Source organism: Antechinus flavipes, chromosome 3 (assembly GCF_016432865.1).
Source record: "Antechinus flavipes isolate AdamAnt ecotype Samford, QLD, Australia chromosome 3, AdamAnt_v2, whole genome shotgun sequence".
Lineage (NCBI taxonomy): Eukaryota > Metazoa > Chordata > Mammalia > Dasyuromorphia > Dasyuridae > Antechinus > Antechinus flavipes.
This window is the reverse complement of record NC_067400.1, coordinates 553,345,280-553,370,216: the sequence shown is the minus strand read 5'-3', so window position 1 is coordinate 553,370,216 and position 24,937 is coordinate 553,345,280. Positions and strand designations below refer to the sequence as shown.

General features: G+C 34.9%; 1 protein-coding gene across 2 annotated transcripts in view; it reads right to left on the bottom strand.

The window, feature by feature from the left end:
- The window catches only part of RRM1 (ribonucleotide reductase catalytic subunit M1), a 74,098-nt gene that overhangs the window by 47,076 nt on the left and 2,085 nt on the right, over positions 1 to 24,937 (bottom strand). For both annotated transcript variants that reach the window (XM_051987490.1, XM_051987489.1), the window contains exons 2-15: positions 17,856 to 17,944; positions 15,667 to 15,844; positions 14,897 to 14,997; positions 13,286 to 13,345; positions 12,254 to 12,293; positions 11,790 to 11,952; positions 10,393 to 10,534; positions 8,275 to 8,358; positions 7,232 to 7,393; positions 6,789 to 6,868; positions 4,938 to 5,139; positions 3,178 to 3,327; positions 2,270 to 2,491; positions 331 to 407 (exon numbers count right to left, since the gene is read on the bottom strand). In XM_051987490.1, the coding sequence (XP_051843450.1) occupies positions 331 to 407; positions 2,270 to 2,491; positions 3,178 to 3,327; positions 4,938 to 5,139; positions 6,789 to 6,868; positions 7,232 to 7,393; positions 8,275 to 8,358; positions 10,393 to 10,534; positions 11,790 to 11,952; positions 12,254 to 12,293; positions 13,286 to 13,345; positions 14,897 to 14,997; positions 15,667 to 15,844; positions 17,856 to 17,944 (1,750 nt within the window). The remainder of the gene's footprint in view (positions 1 to 330; positions 408 to 2,269; positions 2,492 to 3,177; positions 3,328 to 4,937; positions 5,140 to 6,788; positions 6,869 to 7,231; positions 7,394 to 8,274; positions 8,359 to 10,392; positions 10,535 to 11,789; positions 11,953 to 12,253; positions 12,294 to 13,285; positions 13,346 to 14,896; positions 14,998 to 15,666; positions 15,845 to 17,855; positions 17,945 to 24,937) is intronic.

Below are 24,937 nucleotides of genomic sequence, written 5' to 3'. Positions count from 1 at the left end.
CAATCTTGTAGACAAATCAACTTATCTTTATTGTTAATGTTAACAAGTTTCAGGGAATAAAGCACTTTTAAAAGAAAACAAAAGACATCTAAATCTAAGTTCCATTCTTTACTCAGAAAATCATCATTCCCATAAGTATTAAGACTCTTCATCTGCAAAATCTAAAAAGACCTACCTATATTCCCAACATGACTAAGCTGTAAATAATTTTAGTTGCTGAAGCAAAAGATCAGTACTTGGTAACATAAGGAGTAACTAAATGTAACTACATTGGGATTAATCTCAGAAACTGGAGCCTTGAAAAAAGACCTGCTAGTATCATTTACTTACTTTGCAATCTTTTCCTTGAGAACATTCCAATCCCAAAGGTCTGTAGGAGTGACATTCCACATATCATACTGAAGAATCTGAAGAGAAAAAAACCCCAAAAAACTAGTTCAAAATTAAGTTACAACAAACAAGAAAATTCCATCAGAGTTCTGCACAGGAAAAGAATTCTGCATTTGTCCTAACAAATTGTCCTCATTGCTAGATGTTGATCAGGTACAAACCAAGAAAGTTGAAAGACTTTTCTCTCCCCTCACCTTTACTATCCTTCTCCAGAGAAATCAACAAACCAAGAAAAATTAAAAACAAAAAACCCACACACAAAACAAAACATGTAAATCAAAATCATGACCAAATTCAAAAGTCAAAGCTAGCTACTCTGAATATGATTTATATTTGGTATTCAAAACCTTTTCTATAGAAAGCATTTATATTAGGAACTTTATGAAATGTGTAAATTCCTAAATGGCTAGGAATGAACTGTCATCTAGGCAATGCTCTGTACCCTACTATAAAATGCCTGTTTAGAATGTATGAAAATCCAACAGTGCTCCCTTAATCCTCCTTCAGATTTATTTACTGTGATCCATTTACAATGAGCATGTCCTATTTCCAGTTAGAAAACATATATGTGCATGTATATATCACAAGCAATAATATACAATATATAACACGTTATATATTATATTATCATAGTGGTACATATAAATATATTAACTATTTATTTATCTATATCTATGAATGAGACATAGCTAGAAAGTAGGTTATATGATAAAGACCTAGCAATTTGGGGAGACTACAAACTTATTATGAGTCTGCAGCATTACTCAAAAAATCCAATGCAATCTTTAATTAAAAGAAGCATAATACCAGAATAAAGGACATCATAAATCTACTATATTCCACTTTGATAAGATATTCCCTACAGTAGGGTGGAGTTTTGAAAGCCACTCTTCAAATGGAATAATGACAACTTTAAACATATCCAAGACAGGCAACAGGGACTAATGATAATTTCACAATCTGAGAACATTTCTACCAAAGGAGTTAAGATACACAACAAACTTTCAATAAATACTTTTAAAATAAAGGTATATACCCCTAACTCTTAAAAAAAAGTTATAGGAAGTCACACTTGAATAACAATCACAGAGCTAGAAAAATATTTTAAAAGTCATTTTATTTAACTTCCTCACTTTAAAGAAGAAAATAAGAACCAAAAAGAATCTCAAAATCATGTGATAAAAAGACTAGTTGAAGAAATATGAACATTTATCCTTGAAGGGATCAATATCATAGAAGGGCTGTCAAGGATTACACTTATTTTGTTTAGCTCTAGAAAGCAGAACCCAGGACCAAGTAGTTGAAGTTCCAGAAAGGCAGACTGTGATCAACAGGAGGGGAAAGGCCATTTAGAGCTGTTTTTAAGTAGAATGGATTACCTAGAAATTCATAAAATTCTCCAATAGTGGAAGTTTCTTCAAGTAAAGGTTGGATCATATGATCTCTAAGATTCCTCCCAAATCTAAGAATTTATAAATTGAATTATACTAGTTATTTATGTGGGAAGGAACCACATCAGACAATATGGGAAACTACTATAGTCACTCAAATCAATAATTTTCACTGTTGCAAAAATTACTAAGTATAGGCATAGAGATTAGACAAATTCTCTCAAGTCTAGACTTGAGAGACACAGTCTGTCTATACTAAAATCTTTCAGAAATCCAAGTATGTTAAATAAGTTTTCTTCACATTATAGCTGTATAGAAGTCTTAACAAAGTTGGTAAGTTAGCTATTTCCAGACTTTATCACTCATACAAATATTATCCTTTTGTATCAGAAAGATCTATGTTAACCAATAACTTTTCCCAAGTAGTACAGGCTAAAAAACAACTGGTATGGCACAAGTACATGTCAATGTTTTATTCATTTACTTACACCTTTACTGACTGGAGACCCTTCATATGTTTCATATGGGCCATACTCTTTGGCCAAGTCACAGCTGGCTTCCAAGGCACCATAATAAATGGTTTCAAAGATCTGTTTATTCAACAACTGGGCCTCTGGACTCTCAAAAGGATATCTCATCAGGATAAAAGCATCAGCTAGACCTTGCACTCCGATACCAATGGGGCGATGACGTTTATTTGACAAACTTGCCTTAGCATCAGTACATAAAAAAGGAAGAAAAGGAAAAACAAAACTATTCAAATTCTAATTCATACTTCCATGGTCCTTTATAATTTACAAAACCCTTTCCTCACAACAACCCTGTGAGATAGTGTTTAAAACAAAAATTGTCACCACTTCATCTCCAACTCGCCCAATTTTACAAAGAAGAAATTAAGGTTCATAGAGATTAAGCAATATGCCCACAGTCAGAAAGTATCAGAACCAAGAACTCTCATTTCCTAACTGTAAATCCAATGCTTTACTACTGCATGCTGCCTAGCATTCACTGTCCCTCTACACCAAACTCTCTCAGAAATCCAAATGTGTTTAATAAGTTTTCTTCATATTATAGATGAATTTATAGCCTAGAATTATAACATTACATACAGGCATATTATAGACAGCCTTAACAAGGCTAGTAAATTAGCTATTTCTGACTTTATCTCTTATACAATATTATCCTCTCATCAGAAAACTCAATGTCAAACAATAACTTTTTCCAAGCAGCACATTCTAAAAAAAAATAATTTCTTTCAAATAGTTACTATTCACAATCTACAGGATCCACTGTTTTCCCAGTAAGATATGAAGTTAATTTCACAATTTAGTTTAATAGTGAAAATCCCTGGATTTTAGCACTTACTAAGAATAAAAAAAAAGCTAATTAATCATACCTCTGGGACAGGATAATAGTTGATGTCAATAATTTTATTTAAGTTGCGAACAATGACTTTGGTAACCTCAGCCAGTTTCTGGAAGTCAAATGTATGCTCCAATGTGACAAACATATTCAAGGCCAAAGAAGCCAAGTTACAGACTGCAACCTAGAAAACAAAACAAGTATAAGTTAGACATCATTGAGGTTAAATATACAGCTCAATTTCCTCAGAGTTAATCATCTCAGCTTCAATATATCTTTCTTTTTTTTAAATCCTACACAGCATTTCTTATCCCTTCTCTTATTATCATCTTTCTAGTTTGTAGAAATTTACGATCTGCCCTCTGCTGGAAAAATAAAAAAATATGAGAAGTCAATATTAAAAGGTTAGAAAAACCTTGCTGTTTACTTTACTGGTGGCAAAGTACTAGTCTAACTATTTTGGTAAGCAATTTGGAATTATTTTAACAAAGTAACTAAAATGGGGCAGCTAAATATCTATGGAGAGAGCACTGGCCCTAGCGTAAGGAGTATGCAAATTTAAAGTAACTAAAATGTCTTCTTTGACTCACACAGTCCGCTGTGAAGCACACACACACACACACACTCCAAGATGCTCAAAGATAAAAGTGTCCCATATACAAGGAAATATTCATAGCAGCACTGCTAAATACATGATTCATAGTTCAATGATACATAAAAACAAGAGTACCACCATACCATAAGGAAAAATGACCACAAAGAATTCAATAATAGCATGACAACATATATGTAATGGTACAGAGTAGAGCCAACAGAATCAGAAAATCAATAAACAATGTAAATGCAGAGTATGTGCACATATATGCACACAGACACACACACACACAAACACACACACACACACAAGACACACACACACATGCTGTGCCGTGCAATTATAACTAAATTTGGGCCTAGAAAAGGACTGGAAAAAAATTTTTTTTCTTCCTTCTTTACAGAGATGGGGAATTGTAGGTGTAAAACACCACAGACTATCACAGCCAGTTGGTTAGTTTTGCTGATAATTGTTCCCCTTTCTCTTTTTGATTCTTTGTTATAAAGGGATGACTTCATTGGACCAGGGAAGGAACAAGGGTATATTTGAAAATGAAGATAATTTAAAGACAAAAAATAAACAAAGATTTTAGAAGTGGACACTTGTAGCAGCTCCCCTGCTGGCCTCCTATTTTCAATCTCTCCTCCCTCCAAACATCCTTCAACAAGAACCTACTTGCATATTGTTTCATTCTGTCACTCAAACTAGGTATTCCTAAATGGTAACTTAGAAGCTTCGAATGAGGCCTCATTTAATACATTCCCCTCCTCTCCTCAGGCAGAGTTTTACTAAGCAAGCTTAGTATACCCTGTTCACAACTTATCCTCTCCAGTCTCTGAAACTTCATGAGCTTTTCTATCTTTCTATCTACATCTATGTGTGTGTGTGTGTGTGTGTGTGTGTGTGTGCGCACGCGCGCAAAATAATGCTAGAAATCAAACAATCCAGTAAAACACCTGATGTTACAGAGAAAGAAACTTAAGCCCAGTTGATCCCTCCCAAGTCTGCTCTTACCCGGTTTCTGCCCAGAAGTCTTCTGCTACATACAACAGCCTGACAACTAACATGGGTGACCTGAAGAAGCCAATGTGTGGCACCAGCAGCGATCAGCTCTATGCCCAGAAAGGCTCAGACAGACCATTCTTTTCCCCCGAACCAGGGGGAGGAGAAGGGGAGAGAGATTATGCTCTTGCACTCACCTCATCTTTACTAGTGTACTCTACTATTTCTGTGCACAAATTGCTACATTTGATGGTCCCCAGGTTCTGCTGATTGCTCTTCCGATTACAGCTGTCTTTATAGAGCATGTACGGGGTCCCTGTCTCCGTCTGGGACTCAATGATGGCATACCAGAGCTGCTGGGCTTTTACAACTTTACGGACACGACCTTGTTTCTCATAACTGAAAGGCAAAGCCAAAGTATTACACTGAGTGTCTTAAGATTTTATTTAAAACAATTTGAACCAAGCGAGAGGAAAAAAAGACTATTTTAAATCAATTCTGTTATAGACGTTACTTTAAGAATTGAAGGAACGAATTCTCAAAGTTCCAAAACACATGGGGTTTCCAGTTTTCCTTTGTGTCTCTACTTTATTATGTAACCTTTATTTGCCAATATCCCCTCTTCTTGATCTCTTCTCTACTACTTCCAGCTGATCTTAGGTTTAGCAGGGATAACTCCATTTCCACCTTCCTTTTTGTGCTCTAGATTTGTGAACTGATATAAGCAACTTATGTTGTAAAAACTCCTTCTACAAGTGCAAATTATCAATTTATAACTTAAAATCCTAAGACTGAGATGCTTGGCACACTGAAAAATTAAATGACTTGCCCACTACTACACAACTAGTATATGTCAGAGGAAGAATAAGAATCCAGGTCTTTTTGACTCCAAGAGTAACCACCTACCCATATTTCATATTGATTCTTCCCTTTCCTTTGTACACTCAAAGCAGCAATGAGTTTCTAAAAATAACTAAGAGAAATTGGTAAAAGAATGGCAGTAACAACTAGGCAATAAGAAGGTGTCATTGCGCCTATAACGTGAAATGCAAGTTTTGAAAGTCAAGTGAAAAGAAGAATCAGAAGAACATGCCAGGAAAAAACAAATAGGTTCTCTTCCTGTCAACAGAGCTGTTTAATACTAGTCTTATTATTTTTGTTGTTTAGTTGTTTCACTCATGTCTGGCTCTTCAAGACCCCCTTTGGGGTTTTCTTGACAAAGATACTGAAGTAGTTTGCCATTTCCTTCTCCAATTCATTTGAATGGAAGAAACTGATGAGGAAACTGAGGCAAACAGAGGTAAGTGACTTGCCCAGGATCACATAGTTCCTGTGTGTCTGAAGTCAGATTTACACCAGAAAAGTGTATGATTCCAGACCTGGCACTCTTATCTGCTGTACCACCTAGATTTAATGTTATCCCATTCTTGACATATGAGGCTAACAGAGGACAGGAAGTGGTATAAAAAGTTCAGTGTATTCAAACTGTAATGCAATTAAAAATTTATTTCTACAGTTAATCAGCCTTTTAATGATCTCTAAGCATTCTCCACTGGTGATAAAACAAACATTTATAGAATTCATTATCTAGCAGAGCAAAATAAAAATCTTGTTTTTAATTTAAAAATAAAAACAAAACATTTAACAAAGTTTCAGAGACGCAAACAATGGGATGAGCATCCATGATAAAGGCTGAATACTCATTTACATCTTGGCCTGTGTAATAAACATTCAGCTATCTATTCAACAATCTCTACTATTAAAATATTATTTAAAAAACTAGTCTAGAAGGGGAAATAAGATAAAAACATAGCAGGAAAATTGTTTTAACTCATAGTTATATTAGAGAAATACAAAATAAAGCACAAGGTGCTTAGTATTTGAGTAATTAATTAATTATATGCGCTTCCTGACATGCTATAGAAATTTGGCTATTCTAGGCTAAGATTATCAGTAAATCAACATTTATTAAGTTCCCACTATATAGAGGAACTTAAGAGGGAAAAAGACATGGTTAAAGAATATTTTATTTTTTCCTTGTACCATACCTCTCATATAACTTCTCAAACTCTTCTCCCCAAACATCATCCAGACCAGGACACTCATTAGGACACATCAGGGACCAATCCTATAAAGAAAAAAAAAAAAACTCCTATAAGGAAACCTTAATTACTTAATTACTTACTTCATCTCACAAGTTCTAATGGGTAGGAAAGGAACTCCTTTCTTCTTTGTCCTACAAATGGGCTGTGGCAATAATTCTTTATGACTAACTCAATCTTTGCTATACCATTCCTTCTTTAAAGTCCTTTTTATTTGTCAAATCTCTGAAAGGTGGTCACAGTGTCTAACATGCTTTGTTCAGTATCATATATGGATACATTTGGGAGTAAGTACTTAATAAACACTAGATATAACAATAGAAAAGAGAAATTTTGCTAAATCAAGCCATTCACTTGCTTGACCTCCACATGTGATATCAAGTACTTACCTGATTGTTCTCCACACGTTTCATGAAGAGATCTGGGATCCAAAGGGCAAAGAAAAGATCCCTGGCTCGCTGCTCTTCCTTCCCAGTGTTCTTCTTCAAATCAAGGAATTCAAAAATGTCTAAGTGCCATGGTTCCAAGTAGATGGCAAATGCCCCCGGCCGCTAAAAGGTAAATCACTGCAGTTTTAAGAACTAATATAATAATCCAAAGGCAATAAACTGTTAAAACTGTAGAGGAATTTTTACTTTCCAAAGCATTTTCACATTCATTGCATCTCATTTGTTCCACACTACAGTATCATAAGATAGACAAAGGAGGGACTGTTCCCATTTGACATATGAAGAAACTGAGGCAGGCTGGCCAAATGGCTTGCTCTTCCATGAGGTAACCAATTTTCAGTAAGATAGCAGATCAGGCATGTAATTACTCAACCACATGCTTTGAATTTATACCTAAGTAGATAAAAGCATAGGTGTCATGGAGAGGAAGATACAAGTCTTGGATAACTACAAGACTACAAGTTTTTCTTCCTTTAAATGGCACCAAATGAATATGCAAAGTTCAGAGAAAGGGTTTACTTCTTTAACTCTAACTATTTTAAAAGTTGTACCTTTAGAAAAATGGAAGACAAAAGGGAGACCTGTGATATCAAGGTCTTTATGAATCAAAAATGTCAAAGCAGAAAGGAGCTAGCTCATCACTAGACAATAAAGCAAAAGTGATAATTCTATAAGATACTCATAAGGAGAGCAGGGATCAGGAGATCAAATCAGAATAAACACATATATTGATTTGTTCCCACAATTTCTCTATATTTCAGTCTCCCCCTTCCATTAAACACAATGATTTCTTAAAATTTCATAAAAGTCTTGGTACTTAAGACATGAAGACTACCAGCTATTATTTTTACAAAGTTCTTTGCAAAAATAAACTGATACATAAAGGGCTTAACAATAAGAAACTGCATACAAGTGAGTCACCTCACTGCAAGCAGATGTTAACCTTTAATTTTGGTTCTCACACTCTGAAGAAAGTAGAATACCTTGTTACCCCCTTGATCCACATAGCGAGCTGTATTATTGTACACTCTAAGCATTGGAACAAGGCCATTAGAATTGCCATTTGTCTGAAAGAAAAAAACAAAAGCATTCAGTTTAATTGTCAATGGAATAGAGGAAAAAGGCGAGACGGCCAAACAAACAAATGACTCCAGCAAGCAGCCAAGGTCCCAGTTCTTAAATAGTAATTCACAAGTTTCAACTTTCTTCTGCTTCGTAATGCTTAATGCTAAATTATGCTTAATACTAAAACAAGTGGTTCAACATATGGAAAGTAAGGAAAGGTAGAATGTGACTCCACTGACACCTTTTTCATATTGCAACATTCTAATTTTATATCAAAGAACCCCTAAATCAAAAAAAGTTAATGTTCATTCTACATGTAAAGCTCTTGATATAAAACTGCCTTAAATGAGAATTTTGGTTACGGTAGGAAATGTAGCATGCTAAAGAAATAAATGGAAGAAAGGAAGAGATTTGAAGGGTTGACATTTTCTTATTCAAAATATAAAGATACCACTGAGGACTCAAAAAATAATCAAAAACTACATTCTGAGGTCTACATTTCATAAGCTATTGCTTTGGCCAAATCACCTCCTCTCTATGGACTTCAGGTAAGACAGACCCACTAAAGGCCTCTCTTCCAGCTCCAAAATGTATGATTCTATGAATTGGTTCTAAGAAAATGAGACAAAACAAAGAAATTAAACTTTGGTTAAATCCCAGGATTAGAGGGAACCTTACAAATTAACCTGGCCACTCTGCCACAAGGAAATGATGAAAAGAGTTAAAGTTAAGTACTTAAACAGATCAATGCAAAAATAATCAAGTTGCAACAGTATTTACAAAACACAGCACAATGGCTTCTCCAGAATAAGTAAAATAAAAGGTACTTCTCATTTATCTTTGATTCTAATAGTGGTTAAGAAAAGCATTTCTCACCCTACTGTTGTCATTTACAACAATCTGCTCAAGTGTAAAATTTGGTCCTGAGACCTTCTTCTTTTCTGGAGAGAGTGGGGAAGGGGAACAAAGGAATAAGCATTTATCATGCCTACTATTAAGAATACTAGATTTAGAATTGGGAAACAAGTTAAAATACTGAATTTTATGGGTATTGGTTATATTGATTATATATATATACTGATTAATTAATATATGGTTATATTGGTTTTCCATATATATAAAATCTCATTTGATTATCACACCAGCCTTAAGAGATAGATGTTGCTATTTCCCATTTTACAAATGAGCAAACAGCAGTGAAATAACTCGAGGGTCACAAAAATGTCTTTGGCCAAATTTGAACTCAGGTCTTTCTGAAATAAGGCCCTGTGCTCCATCTATTGCACCAGAGGGCAAAGAATTGACTAGTAATGAAAAAGAAAAATTCTGACAATTCAGAGTTAAGCATGTCTCTCCTTGTAGTTCACAGAACCAGGGTTTGAAGGTGGCATCGGCTCCAGTTAAGTTGATTAAAAAAAGAAGTCTTGACCAGACACTGACACTGAACATGTAGAAAATTTCATGAAAAATGTTTTTCAGCTTTGCAGAGAACTAATATAGTGATGGGTACTCACTTTACCCAAATCTCATTATAAAATATATTGCAGGGTGTCAAAGCTATAATGGGAGGGAAAGGGAAGGAGATTAAGTCCTCACAAAAGCCCTGTGCAAAGTGTTTTTTACAAATATTCCATTTGATCCTCACAACAACCTGTGAGGTAGGTGAAGCTATTATCCACATTTTACAGTTTAGAAAACTGAGGCAAAGAGTTTAAGTGATTTTCCTAAATGTCCAAGGCTAGATTTGAATCCAGGCCTTCCTGACTCTAAACCCTACATTCTATCCACTGTGCTACCAGCTGCCTCTAAGAACCATACAAATCATCTATTCTAACTCCCTCATTTGACAGAGAAGGGGAAAAAGTCCCAAAGAAAAGGGACTGGTCCAAAGCCACAAGTAATCAATAATACAGATGGCACTAGAACCCAGATCTCTTGAACCTTGGTCAAGTGCCCCACTAATTGGGGTGTATACTACAACACACCTGAATTTCTCTCGATTACTCTTTTCTTCAAGTCAAACCTTGGCGACTTACCCCAGCAATGTAACTTCCAGTAGCTCTGATACAACTCACAGCAACTCCAATGCCACCAGCTGACTTGGAAATCAGTGCACATTGCTTTAATGTATCATAAATGCCTTCAATACTATCATCTTTCATACTCAGAAGGAAGCAACTACAAGAAAGTAAACATGTAAAAATAAATAATACCGAGATAAAACAAAGCAAAATGTCAGAGTGAACCTACATTCTCAGAAAACCATAATATTTATTGACTATGAGAGCAGAAACAATAAAGAAAATTTTAAATCTTCAAAGATGGCTATATCTACCCTACACCATGAACTTATTAGTATAACAGAGCCTGAAAGATAAATCCAGAAATTGCCTTCTGACATTTTTTGGCATCCTGCCCCTATCCATTAACATTACCAACTCCCTCTCCAACCAAGATACCAATTCCTTCTGTTCCATTAGCTAACCAAAAAAAAAAAAAAAATCATCAAACAGTCAATCTAATAACTTCTCATACCTCTAAGGAGTTAATAAAAAGCATTTTCTTGACAATAATCTGGCACAGTAAACAGTACAAATATTAGCATCATCATACAAATGAAAATGAGGATTAAAAAGACTAAGGAATATCCCACTTATTCAGGGCTTTAGTCATTCTTCTTGACCACTAAACTTCAATGACTGTGGAAGAATGAGGCTGACAACTTAGACACCCTCTTGCTCCCTTAAACCCAATTCACACACAAGTCATCACCATCATCCACTGTTTTATCCCAACATTGGGATGTCATTGGTCCTCTGAAAAGGAAGGATAAACAAGGTAAAATAGCTCGAATGTCTTTTCTCCTCCCCTGGATTTTCTTTGTATCTATAGGCTTTCTACCAGATGTTTGGCATGAAAGATCACACTAATCTGGCTTGTCTGCAATACTTAGGAACTGGTCTGCCTTTTCAAAAGGGAGCATTAAAACAGTCAATAACTTGACTTAGCACAAAGCAGATCCCACACGTCTCGAAAAGGCATTAAGTACCTAATTTTGTACCCTAGAAACAAAAACATTAGGCCCAAAGTCATATATTATATTAATATATTTTTCTGCAGTTGAAACAATTCCTCAATATTGAGAATCAGGATCTAATTCTTTTGGGAGTTTCCAGAATCTTCAGTCCAATATTCTATAAAAATGCTGTTAACTATTGAAGTTCTCTTCAATACAAAGTCAGATACTCTAGTACAAATTCAGCATTTGGGGTGCAGATCAAAGACCTAAAGTAATATTATGTGACTGGATTTCTTAATATTCTGAAAAATGTTATGAAAAAGAAATATTACAATTTGCTTAGGCCAAGGTTCATCTCTTTAGGATGGAAGAGTATTCAGAGTATTAAGGAAAGTCAACAGGGACACAACATACCTAGAAAGCTGGGGACGGTTGGTGCCTGCATTGAAGAGGGTGGGGGAAGCATGAGTAAACCACCTCTCAGAGAGAAGGTTGTAGGTTTCAATAGCAGCATCAATGTCCTCTTTGTGAATTCCCACAGACACTCTCATTAGCATGTGTTGGGGTCGTTCAGCCACTAAAAGTTAAAAAGAGAAGTAATTCTTATATGACAACTTATCAGAGTAAGTTTGAGACAGATGCCGAAGTCAAAAAGAGGAAAACCAAAATGTAATTACAAAGACAAATAGGAAAGCTAAAGCAAATCTTCAAATCTATAATCTGAACTATAAAAGTATTTATTTATTTATTTAAAAGTATAAAAGTATTTGGAATTTAGAGCCAAATTCTAAATTTAATTTTAAACCGAAGAGCACAAGGTTTACTATGCAACACCAAAAATTTAAAACAAATCACTCAAGAATGTGTTTAATTCTTACCCTTTCCATTGATCTTCAACAAATAGGAACGTTCCAAGGTCTAGAAGGAAAGCCAAAGCAGACACCCTTAAAAACTACAATTTAACTGATGCATCACAGAATATTATAGCACAGAGGGACCTGAGAGATCACCTAAACCAACACCTTCATCTTCCAGAGGAAACTACTACTTCAAACATTCAAGGTGATCTCCCAAAGATCACAAAACAAAGTCAGTGGCAAAGAAGGACTAGAACTGAGTCCTGGTTCCCAGTCCAACACTCTTTACCTTGAAACACAAAGCTATTAGTAGACAAGCTTCAATTCCTTTAAACTTTTAAACTTTAATTTCTGAAAGGAAAATAAATTACAAGTGACTTTTGGTTGTTGTTCAGTTATTTCAGTAACATCCGACTCTTCTTGTAGGGTTTTCTTGACAAAGACATTGGAATGGTTTGCTATTTCTTTCTCTGCTCATTTTACAAATGAGAAAATTGAGGTAAATAGGGTTAAGTAATTTGTCCAGGGTCACACAGCAATAAATGTGTATGAACAGACATGAAGTTTGGGAGATTAGTCTGACTCCAGAGTCAGTATTCTTTGTTACATAGTTGCACCCATTTCACAAAACTCTGCAAATAGTAGTTGTTTTAAAAATATCTAATTAAATTTCATAAAGACTAGTTTCATTCTAGATCCCTTCCTATTATTAATCTGCTGGCATTTTAAGAATTTGGGTTTAGAAAAAAATGATAAACATCCTAGAAAAATATTTCATAATTAATAATATCTGGATACAGCAATATTACAATATTGTATCACTAAACGGGTACTTAGGAAAATTTTGAAGAATACTCCAGTAGTGTAAAGCACTCTCAAATCACCCAAAATGCTACAGAGAAAAGACAAAAAGTTTAAACAAAGGTAGCAAAGCACAGATAGATCAAGTTGTAACCTATCTCCGTACTACTAATTCCTTAATTTACTTAGCCCCTTTTAACATTCCCAATTCCCACTCCTACCAAAATAAAATAAATTCAAAGTATTTCTTACCTTAAAGCCAAAGTAATTGTAAGAGAAATCTCGATCATAAATAATAGCTGAGTTGAGACGCTAATGGGAAAGAAGTTTAGAATTAAATTAACAGAATAAATCTGTTTCTTTAAAATTTCCTGCAATAATCTTTTTCAAAAACAAAAACAAACAAACAAGCAAACAAAAACAATCATTTTGTTTTATCCAACTAACGGAAAAATCATGTGTCTAGTCAGGTACACTGTTATTATCTATATACAGAAATTTCTCTAAATTCTACCTAGAAGAGGGAGAATGAGGGGAATTAAAATTTGAAAAAACTTTGAACATATACTGGTATCTACAAAAGTTTACTTCCTCTGATTTGCTGAAAAACAATTTAATTTTTCAAATTTTAAAATAACTATTTGGACTTAACTTCTTATTCTTTTATATCTTAAAAAAAAAAGGTAGAATACAAAATAAGATATCTATACCTTACAAAATAAGGCCAAGTTTGCACTAAAAATTTTTGGTCAAAATATACTTCGATCAAAAACTTTAATGTAGCATTGGACACAAGGTAAATAGAGACAAAATAGTCTTAAGATAAATTTAACTATAGAGATGCTTAGTATGTACCCAACAATAACTTATCTGAAATAAACTTTACAACTGGCTTTTAATGATCACATTTATTACATATTCATATAACATCCATTACATACATACATTGAAGGATTTAGAGCTAAAGAACCTCAAGAAATCATCTAGTCCAAATTGCTCATTTTACAGAGAAACAAACTAAGCAATTAAGTCCTTATGCATGTAAGCAGTAAATTTGCTTAAAATTTACTCATTCTACTCTTCACCATTCAGAATCTTTAAGTGAGACTTCTTCCCTAAAGTCTTACCTCATCGATCCAATATTATGATTATCTTTATCCTCAATTTTCCTTATTATTCTTTGAGCAAATTTGTGTAAATATACATAAATACTCCCCAAGTCTACTTCCCATTGGAATGTAAGTTCCTAGAGGTCAGGGGCTCTTATTCATATTTTCATATATCCAAAATCCAGCATAGTGCACTACACCTAGTAGGCATTTAATAAATATTTGCTGAGTTGAATTTAAGTGTGATTCAGAAAAGTTATCAAGACCTATAGAATCTTTCCTCTTCCTAGTGCTTCAAATGCACCTATGGAAGGGACTGAAGCACAGGAAAACAACCAGGCAAGATGGTGAAGAAGATCGTAAAATTCTTACAGAGAGTTTTATAAAAACAAAAGATACTCAAAAAAGAAGATCATTTTTTAAAAGATGAGCTGAGCCCTCAATTTCACAGATGACACAGACAATATACAAATGTGACCCTTTCTTGCCCCACTTTATTACTAATATAACATTTTGAAACACATTTTCAAATGCTATTAATAATGTAATCTATTGTATTTATATCTGGCTATAAAGGACAGAATAAATAATAGCACTATGAATAGTCTTTTAAACATATTTCCCTTTTAGTGAACATTCTCCATCAATCATTGTTTGCTAGCAAATGCTTGACATATATTTGTAAGCAAATAGATGAGCATATCAATAACAAAAGTCATTGGAAAAAAAAATCCATGAGAAGCATGGCCCTTACATCTTTATTGGCTAAGACGACATCTAGGGTCGATTTTGCCACCATCGGAGAATGCCTGCCATTAAAAGGATTTATGTAGTTATAAAGGTCTTCCATCACATCTTAAAAAAAAAAAAAAAAAAGTAATTTAGCTTTGTAAAGAACAATTTAAGAACTACAGATATCTTAGGTTTTTTTCTTCTCTTCTTTCCAAGGCCTCATAAACTTCTAGGCACAAGAGCTTATTTTTTAGCAGAACCTTGACCTGATTTTCTCAGATATTGATCACACCAAACATTGCTACTTTTAAACTGTGAATTCAAATGTGATCTACAGAAAAGGAAGAGGCCATGATTCAAGGTTTGGATAATAGACTAGGAATTCAGGGCCTGTAGACCATTAAATCCATTTGATGTAACTTATCTCATGGTCAAATAGGTTTTTTTGTTTCTGTATCTTCATATTTTTAAATAACCATGGTAGAATAAAATGCTATTTATGGCAACAGATAACAAAAGGAGCTGGTGTATAGTTGCTAATCACCATCTATTCCACCTTCTTCTAGCAGCCCCACAACATCTAAGTGCCAACAAACTCTCAGGACACTTTGGGGTTTTGAGGTGGTTTTGTTTTTTTTTTCTGAGGAAAAGAGGTCAAGAATTGAGAAGCAGTAACAAAATAATAAACCCTATTATATCTAAGCAAAATGTACATTTTTAAAATTTACAATCAGTTCTTACCCACTTCCTTTAAAGAATGCAAAATTCTCTCAATTTTCCACTCAGACTTACCACTGAACACTTTTTTTGTTTCTTTATGCAAATTAGAAACAGCAATCCTAGCTGCTAAAATAGCATAATCTGGATGTTTGGTGGTCAAGGTTGCAGCTGTTTCAGCAGCCAGGGTGTCTAACTCCACTGTGGTCACTCCACTGTATAATCCTTGGATAACTTTCATGGTTATTTGAGCCTAAAGGAAAATAAAACCATAGGTTCTCTATCTTTTATAAGAATAAAATGAAAGCTATTGAGAATAACTGTAGCAGGTGACATTTACATAGCATATGTTGACAAAGCACTTTATGAACAGTATCATCTAACTAGAACCTCACAACAATCCCATATGATATATAAGATGGAAAGATCTATCTTTGGTACTTCGAAAAAGGAATCATGTTTGGTCTGAAGTGAGAGATGAAATCTTAATCATGTGATAGTTATCATCTCCCTTCTACAACTTTGCACACACTTCTCCATGTTTGAAATGCACTTCCTTCTCACTTCCATTATCTCATAGAATTCCTGACTCTCTCTGGGTTTTTTAAAATTTTTTTTTATTTTGAAAAAAATTTCTTTACAACATTATGCCTTGCATTCATTTCTGTTCCGACTTTATCCCTCCCTCCCTCTACCCCCACCCCCAGATAGCAGGCAGTCCTCTATACATGTTAAATATATCCTGATTCTCTTTGAAAAATCATCTAAGTGTCACTTTCTCCTATAGATTTTTCCTAATTTCTATAGTTATTAGTGCTTTTCCTTCTCAAATGATTTCAAACACACCTGTTTACATCTTGTACCCACTGCATCTCTCCCTCCTACCCAGCTGAACAGAAGTTTCTTGAGGGCAGTTTTTTATTTTGTCTTTGTGTTTTTCAGTGCCTCACAGTGTCTTGCGCATATCACATGCTTTAAAAATGTATATTGGATTGGATGCATAATATTATTGGAATTCTTAAGATGCTTCATCTCTAGGCTGATCACAAGCAGAAAAATCTCAGAACAATTCCAGAACCATTAACATCCTGGAAGAGTTATGATCTAAATTAATAGAGAGAATAACTACACTGATGAAATTAAAATCCTGAAGTATGGAGAAAGAACTAAAATCCTGTCATGCAATCAAAAGAATTCTTCATTGACTAGGAATGAGCAGCTTCATTAAGAATATACACCAGACAAACATGCTTTATCCAGCATATCAATATGGGCAAATTCCAAATAAGAAAGAAGATGGCTTTTTTGGAGACCTCAAGGGACTCAGAATCATGAAAGGTCAGGGTAGGACTATCAAACTGTAGCTAAAAACAATGTGAGGAAACTAGCATCTATTAAAAAGAATACTAGATTTAGAATTGGGAAATAGGTTAAAATACTGCATTCTATGGGTATTGGTTATATTGGACAAATCTGACCTTCAAAATCTTAGTTCTACAATTACAAAATAACATTTATGCTACCTACTTTAGACAGAAGTAGATAGTCTGTTTCAGAATCAGGAAAACTTACCTTCACGAGTTCAAATATAATACTCAGATACTTACTAGTTGTATAACTCTTGAGCACATCACTTAAGGAGAAGGAAATGGCAAACTACTCAGTATTTTTGCCAAGAAAACCCTAAATGTGGTCACAAAGAGTAAGATATGACAAACAACTAACAGGATTGTTGTGAGGAAAGTATTCTATAAATATCACAGCACTATGGAAAATGGAATTTCTAGAGAGCTTAGAAATTTTAAGTTATCACCTAGTAAATTATTGAGTTTTTTTATTCACACTTTTAATGATTTGATATTTTATTTCTGAATTTGCATGTTATAATTTCCTAACAAATTGATGATAAAGAAAACAACCCTTGTTGTCTGGAGTGTGATGTATTGTCTGGAATGTGATGTACAAGATAAGAAGGATGCCATAATCAGGCATTTAGTTATAATGGTAATGATAGATTATGAATGATAGATTTTTAATCCTAAGGAACTAAATGGAATTAGAAATTAAGAAAATCAAGAGGTTCCGTGCCTAAAGTTAGGCTTCCAACAATCTGTACAGGATTAGAAAAGTCCTGGAATCAAAAATAAAGGTATTTGTTTCAAACAATAAACTCAAATTTCATACCCAAGAAATCATTAGAAAATTACAACCACAGAAAATAAAAGACTCAAATCCAGGAAGGAATTGAAAATCTATTTACTTACAGGATCAACAAATTCCATATTGAGTCCATAGCAGAGTTTCTGGATCCTAGAAGTAATTTTGTCAAACATGACCCGCTCCTGACGGCCATCTAAAGAAGTGACATACAATTTGTGTTAATCAACAATTTCTAAAGTTTAAAATAAGCTAAATTTTCACATACATGCATAAAATGCTCTTTTGCAAAACAGTGATCCTGTTTCTTAGGGCATTCTCATGTCCAATTCATTTAAGAATTCTGTCTTGAACAGGGTTAACAAGAAATAGATTGTAGAAGACTATAGTTATCTTTCTAAATCAAATTCCCTAGAAATACACTTTAAATATCCCTAGGTTTCCCTTTCCATTATGATTTTATGGAAATCGTGTATTTCTTCTTCAACCTCTATTTTCAAAACTAGTTCCCCTTACTAAGCAGCTTCATACTACCTCAGATGAAATATAGTATTTTCCTCCAATTATCCTAAAACTGCTTTTCAAGCTTCAGAGAATACGTCTGTTTTGATGGAGAAATCTGTGATTAATTCATTCAGTCTGACATGGTCAAAATCAACAACAGCTACAGTTCACAAACGAGTGGCTCAGAAGCTGGGAAGAAGACAAAGCCTTTGCCCTTAAAGAATAGTCTAGGAGGAATAAAGATATACAAAATAAACCCATTCAAATGCAACCTTCTCCAGGGGAGGTTCCCTGACATCCCCCTAGTTGGTAAGGAGAAGACTGCATGAGGTCAAAAGGAAGAAAGGAAACTTTACTAAGCTGAACTTTAAAGAATGGGTAAAAACTGAACATGGAAACCAGAAAAGAAAAAGAAGATATTCAGTAAATTAGTCATACAGAATGACTCTCAGCAAATTTTTTAATCTTTTTGATCCTGTTTCCTTGTTTGTAAAATGAAGGCAATACTACTTGTACTACCTATCACCAGAATTGTGAAGAAAACTCTTTATAAATCAGTCAGTCAGGCGAGACTTACATGAATTGATGCTAAGTGAAATGAGCAGAACCAGGAGATCATTATACACTTCGACAATGATATTGTATAAGGACATATTTTGATGGAAGTGGATTTCTTTGACAAAGAGACCTGAGTTTCAATTGATAAATGACGGACAGAAGCAGCTACACCCAAAGAAAGAACACTGGGAAACGAATGTGAACTATCTGCTTTTTTGTTTTTCTTCCCGGGTTATTTATACCTTCTGAATCCAATTCTCCCTGTGCAACAAGAAAACTGTTCGGTTCTGCACACATATATTGTATCTAGGATGTATTGCAACATATCCAACATATATAGGACTGCTTGCCATCTAGGGGAGGGGGTGGAGGGAGGGAGGGGAAAAATCAGAACAGAAACGAGTGCAAGGGATAATGTTGTAAAAAAAATTACCCTGGCATGGATTCTGTCAATATAATTATTATTAAATAAAAATTAAAAAAAAAATAAATCAGTCAGTCAATGAATAGCTCACCATCTGCCAGGCTTGGTGCTGAGCACTGGGCACAGAAATAAGAATATAAGAGTGATGTATAGGACTCATTGAGTAGTCCAGTGGTGTGGCACATAAACTACTATTCTTGATGTAGTGGTTAGAAAGCTAAGATGACGCCAGAATGGAGGGCCCCACATGCCAAGGTATGGAATCTGACTCTACTCTGAGGACACCTGCTAAATATATCTGAATGAATAGAGTAATGACTAAATTTATACCTGGCAGTGCATGAAAGAGTCACTGAAGAGGGGAGAGAATAGGGGCAAGACCTTAAGAGGCTATAGCAACAATTGAGGCCCTATACTAGAGTGGGAGAAGTAGGAAAAGAAAGAAAAGACTGAGTTCTAGAAAGATCCAGAGATGAAGTGTAGAGACTTCACAAAATTTCAAAACTTGAAAAGGAACTCATCATCTTATACAACTGATAAGTAAAAAAGAATTCCTATTACAACACAACCAACCAAGTAGTCACCCATTTGAAGACCTCCAGTGAGGTAGAATCAATACCTCCCAAGGCAGTCCATTCTATGTTTAATGCCTCTTTCATGAGAGCCTTTCTAGCTATCACATCTCCCCCTTCCCACTCTGTTATGGGCCAGAACTCTGTACTTGAAACAAGGATTCTTATAAAGTGTTAAGTCAGTTGAATTGATGAGACAATGGTTATCTAGTTTAACATGGTGATTAATAGTTCTCTAGTTCAGTATGATTGATTTAATCTTACAATAATGGTTCCCTAGTGATATAATGATTGGTTTATACGCAGTGCACTGCATATAAGCTGGGACAAACTCAGCCAGAGCGATTCATTCTACCTCACACCACCGTGGTGGCTGGCCTGTCCTCCTTCATTTCTCCACTGAAACCAAGTCCCCTCTGAAGGCCACAAGAAAGCTGACTGAGCACCAGGCAAAGGAGACAATAAAGACTTTGTACTTTACCCCTGGCTATTCTTGTGGTGATTACTCTACTGAAACAAAGGCTGGTCTTCCCTACAGAAAACCAACCAGAACACTACACCACTCAAAGTTAAGTCTTCTCCAATTAAACATCCCTAGTTTTTCTCATCTGGTAGATACTCAAGGTTACCCCTTCAGGTTACCCCTCTCTGGACATTTAGTAAACTTATTGATGCTTACTAAGCTGCTAAAGATTGGAATGAGAAAGAATCAAAGATAGCATTAAAGGTTATAGTGTAGGAAATTGGAGAAATTTTGTTGCTATTGACAGAATCAAGTCAAAAGAAAAGATTTGGAGAGAAGATAAGCTCAATTTTGGACATGAAACTGGAAGAATAAGACTAACAGGGCATCCAGGACAAATGGAAAGATATCCAGTTGACAATTAGAATTGTGAATCTGTCACTTAGGACAGTTTGGTGTCACTTCACAATTTAATAGACTCTGATCATATTTCTAACCCTATACTATGTTGAAACTAAGTCAAGAATTCTTAACCATTTTTGTATCATGGACCCTTCTGGCAGTCTGGCAAAGCTTAAAAAAAAAGATACAAACAAACCCCATTACCTGGAATGATGTTCTTAGATGAAAAAGATAAAGAGTACCACAAAAAAAAAATTATATTGAAACACAATTATGAAAAAGAAATATATATATATATATATATTTTTTTTTTTGCTGAGGCGATTGGGGTTTAGTGACTTGCCCAGGATCACACAGCCAGGAAGTATTAAGTATCTAAGATCACATTTGAACTCAGGTCCTCCTGACTTCAGGACAGTGTGCTATCCATTGCGCCACCTAGCTGTACCTGAAAATATTTTTTAAAAGATAAGTAGGCATTTTCCCCCCAGCAGGTAATCTATTATCTCACTCTGCTTAATTTTATTTATTCTATACAAATGACCTCATAAAAATAATGCTGTTTTTCATTAAAAAAATAATACTGACCCAACAGCTATTTTTCCACTGAGGAATCGTCTATGCACATTGAACCATTGACTCTTTGGCTTCATCTGATTTCTTCTTGTAACCTCTCAAATTACCCAGGTTTAGAAATCCAGTTTGTAGTCAAGGAACAGAGCCATAGAAAACTGCCACATATGCAGAATAAGCCTTACTCTTACCTTCTTACTTTTATGTTACACTAAATAGCTATACGGAAATAAAATATTGTCTTTAGAAAAAGGTAGAACAGCAACAGCAAGATTATACAATGATCAATTCTGATGGACGTGGCTTCTTCTCTTCTAGGGCCAGTTTCAATGATCTTGTAAAGAGAGTCATCTATACTCAGAGAGAAGACTGTGGGAACTGAGTGTGGATCACAACATAACATTTTCACTCTTTATATGTTGTTGTTTGCTTGAATTTTATTTTCTTTCTCATTTTTTTCCTTTTTGATCTGATTTTTCTTTTTCTTTTTCTTTTTTTTTTTTTTTAAATAATTTTTTATTGATAGAACGTATGTCAGGGTAATTTTTTACATTATCCCTTGCACTCACTTCTGTTCTGACTTTTCCCCTCCCTCCCTCCACCCCTTCCCCCAGATGGCAAGAGTCCTTTACATGTTGAATGGGTTGCAGTATATCCTAGATACAATATATGTGTGCAGAACCAAACAGTTTTCTTGTTGCACAGGGAGAATTGAATTCAGAAGGTATAAATAACCCGGGAGGAAAAACATAAATGCAAGCAGTTTATATTCATTTCCAGTGTTCTTTCTCTGGGTGTAGCTGCTTCTGTCCATCTTTTTGATCTGATTTTTCTTATGCACCAAGATCATTGTATAAATATGTTATGGGAGCCATCTACTAGTGGCTGCTGGGGATCTACTTCTGACCAGCAGAATGTGAGAGTGATAATGATACAAGGAGACTGAGAGGCAGATGCATTCTCCGACCTCTTTTCTTTTCCCTCATGCTTCCAATTTATTTCATTTGCAATTCACAATGTGTCAGTATAGGCTGATTCGCAATTCCTTCAAGGGGATTATGATTCACAATTATGGGGGCTTATATGTATGCCTATTGTCCAGATCAGTTTATTGGAAGATTTTGGTACCCGCCGGAATCCTAATCATGGATGAGGAGTAAAGGGGCAGAACTCATGAAGATGGTCAAAAAAGAGTATATTTATTAAATCCTCTCAGCTTTATATACTCTATTACCCTTATATAACTATATCACACTGGCATGCAGGACCACATAAACAATTTGCTATTGTGTGCAAATGTCTCCTTGCCACTTTAGTATAACTTTGCTTTAATTATCATGCAAGTTGTCAGCGCCCTGACTTCTCAGGAAGGCCGAGAGGCCTCTAGGGGCGATGGGGAGCCAAACCACACATGTCAGTAAGATTGCACTGGACTAAAAGGTCTTATACCTCACTCAGGAGTCCCCACTATCCATGACCCTCTACAGCCTACATTCAATGTACATATATTTTTTACCATGTTTAACATATTGGATTACTTGCCATGGTGGGGAGGAGAAAGGGAAATTAGTACACAAGGTTTTGCAAGGGTCAATGGTGAAAAATTATCTTTGCACATGTTTGGAAAATAAAAAATGTCAATTTAAAAAAAAAAAAGGTAGATCGTGGAATTGGGTTTGAAACCCAATCTCCACATTTATTGGTTGTGTGACTCCTAGCAAATTATTTACTCTTTTTGATCCTGTTTCCTTGTTTATAAAATGGAGGGAAGGGGCAGCTAGTTGGTGCAGTGGTTAGAGCACCAGCCCTGAAGACAGGAGGACCTGAGTTCAAATCTGGTCTCAGACACTTAACACTTCCTAGCTGTGTGACCCTGAGCAAGTCACTTAACCCCAATTGCCTCAGCCAAAAAAAAAAAAAAAAAACAATAAAATAGAGGCGATATTACTTGCACTACCTACCACCAAAATTGTGAGGAAAGCACTTTAAAAACATTAAAGGACTTTCTTGGTGGTATGCTGAAATTGCCATTTGGCCAATGAATATTAGAGAACTAAGAAGTACAATGCACTATTCAATCTAAGTCAAATAAATGGGTTTAACTTAATTTAAAATAAATACAAATTAATTGAAAGTTGAAAGGAAACTTGGAAGGAAACAAGACAGACCTCTCGTCTTTAATGAATGTTTAATCTTTAATGGAAAGTAAAGATTTCAAGAAGCAGAAGTGAGGAAAGACAGCATTCTAGTCATGATGAACAACCTATATAAAGGTATAAAGGCAGGAAATGAAATATAATGTATGAAAATCAGCAAGAAGGGCAGTTTGGCTAAAACCAAGAATACATAAAGTAGAATTATATGAAAACCACACTGAAAGGTAATCTGAAGCCAGATTGTGAAGGGCTTTAAATGTTCTTCTAAGCAATCTGTATTTTGTCCTACTGGCAAGTGAGAACCACTGAAGCTTCTTGAACTGAAGAAAGTGACACTGTCAAACCTGTGCCTCCCCAATATCAATAAAGTAGCTGTGAATTGGAGAGAAAAGTTTAGGGGAAAAAAGGTAGATCAATCAGGAGGTTTTTTTTTTTTTTAAATAATTCAAAAGGTAATGAGAATGTGAACTAAGAGTCACATAGCTATGAGTTAAAATAGAGGATGACTGTGACACATGTTGTAAAGGTAAAATCAACAACACTTTACCACTGATTGGATGTAAGGGTTAAGAGAAAGAAAAGAGTTGAGGATGACTCTAGGCTACAAACTTGGGTTACTGAAAAGAGAGAAATAGGAAAATTAAAAAGACAGGTAGGTTTAGAAAAAATGATGAGTTGTTTTGGACTTGTGATAGAAATGTCAATGGATCAAAGGATCATAAATTTCATTTCCAGAAGCCTTGGAGAGCATCTAATCCAATCCTGTCACTTTAGAGGTAAGGAAAGTAAAACCTAGGAAGGTAATCTCTGCCCAAAGTGACACAGGAAATAAATAGTAATATTTGGAATTGACCCAAGTACTATCTCCAAATGCACTAAGTCTTTCCACTGTAACAAAATGCTTAAGAGGCATCCAGTTTTTTAAATTTTTGTTTACACAAGATTTCTTTACCTTACTGATCCCTTATCTTCCATTCCAACTGTCATTTCCTGAGCCAAGCCCTACTCAATTCGCCCCTGGGTTAGACTACAAGTCTATCCAACTTCTTACACTCTACACACAGCTGGAATTAGTTTTCCTTGCTTAAAGAAAATCTGGTTGTTTCCAAAGTAGCCCCGTCAAAAGAGTATATTATCCCACTTAATCAGTGATGAAGAAGTGACTTGATAATGATACTAATGATAGCACAGTACTAACACTGACACCTTTAAATATTGTCTTCTCCACACTATTCAAAAACCTATCATTCATATATCTGGTTTAAACTACCTTTCAGGCACTTTTAATCTGGCCCTAGAACCATCCAATGTTCCAATATTAGCTATCCTAAGATTTTCACACAGATGATATTCATTCCTATCTGATTATAGCAGATTATAGCAGATATTTATATTATATATATATTTGTATATATATATATATATATATATATATATATATCTCACACCATCATCCTTAAACTCTCTGCAGCATTTGACACTGTTAATTATCTCTTTCTGGATATGCTGTTCTCTGTAAGTTTTTGATACTGCTCTC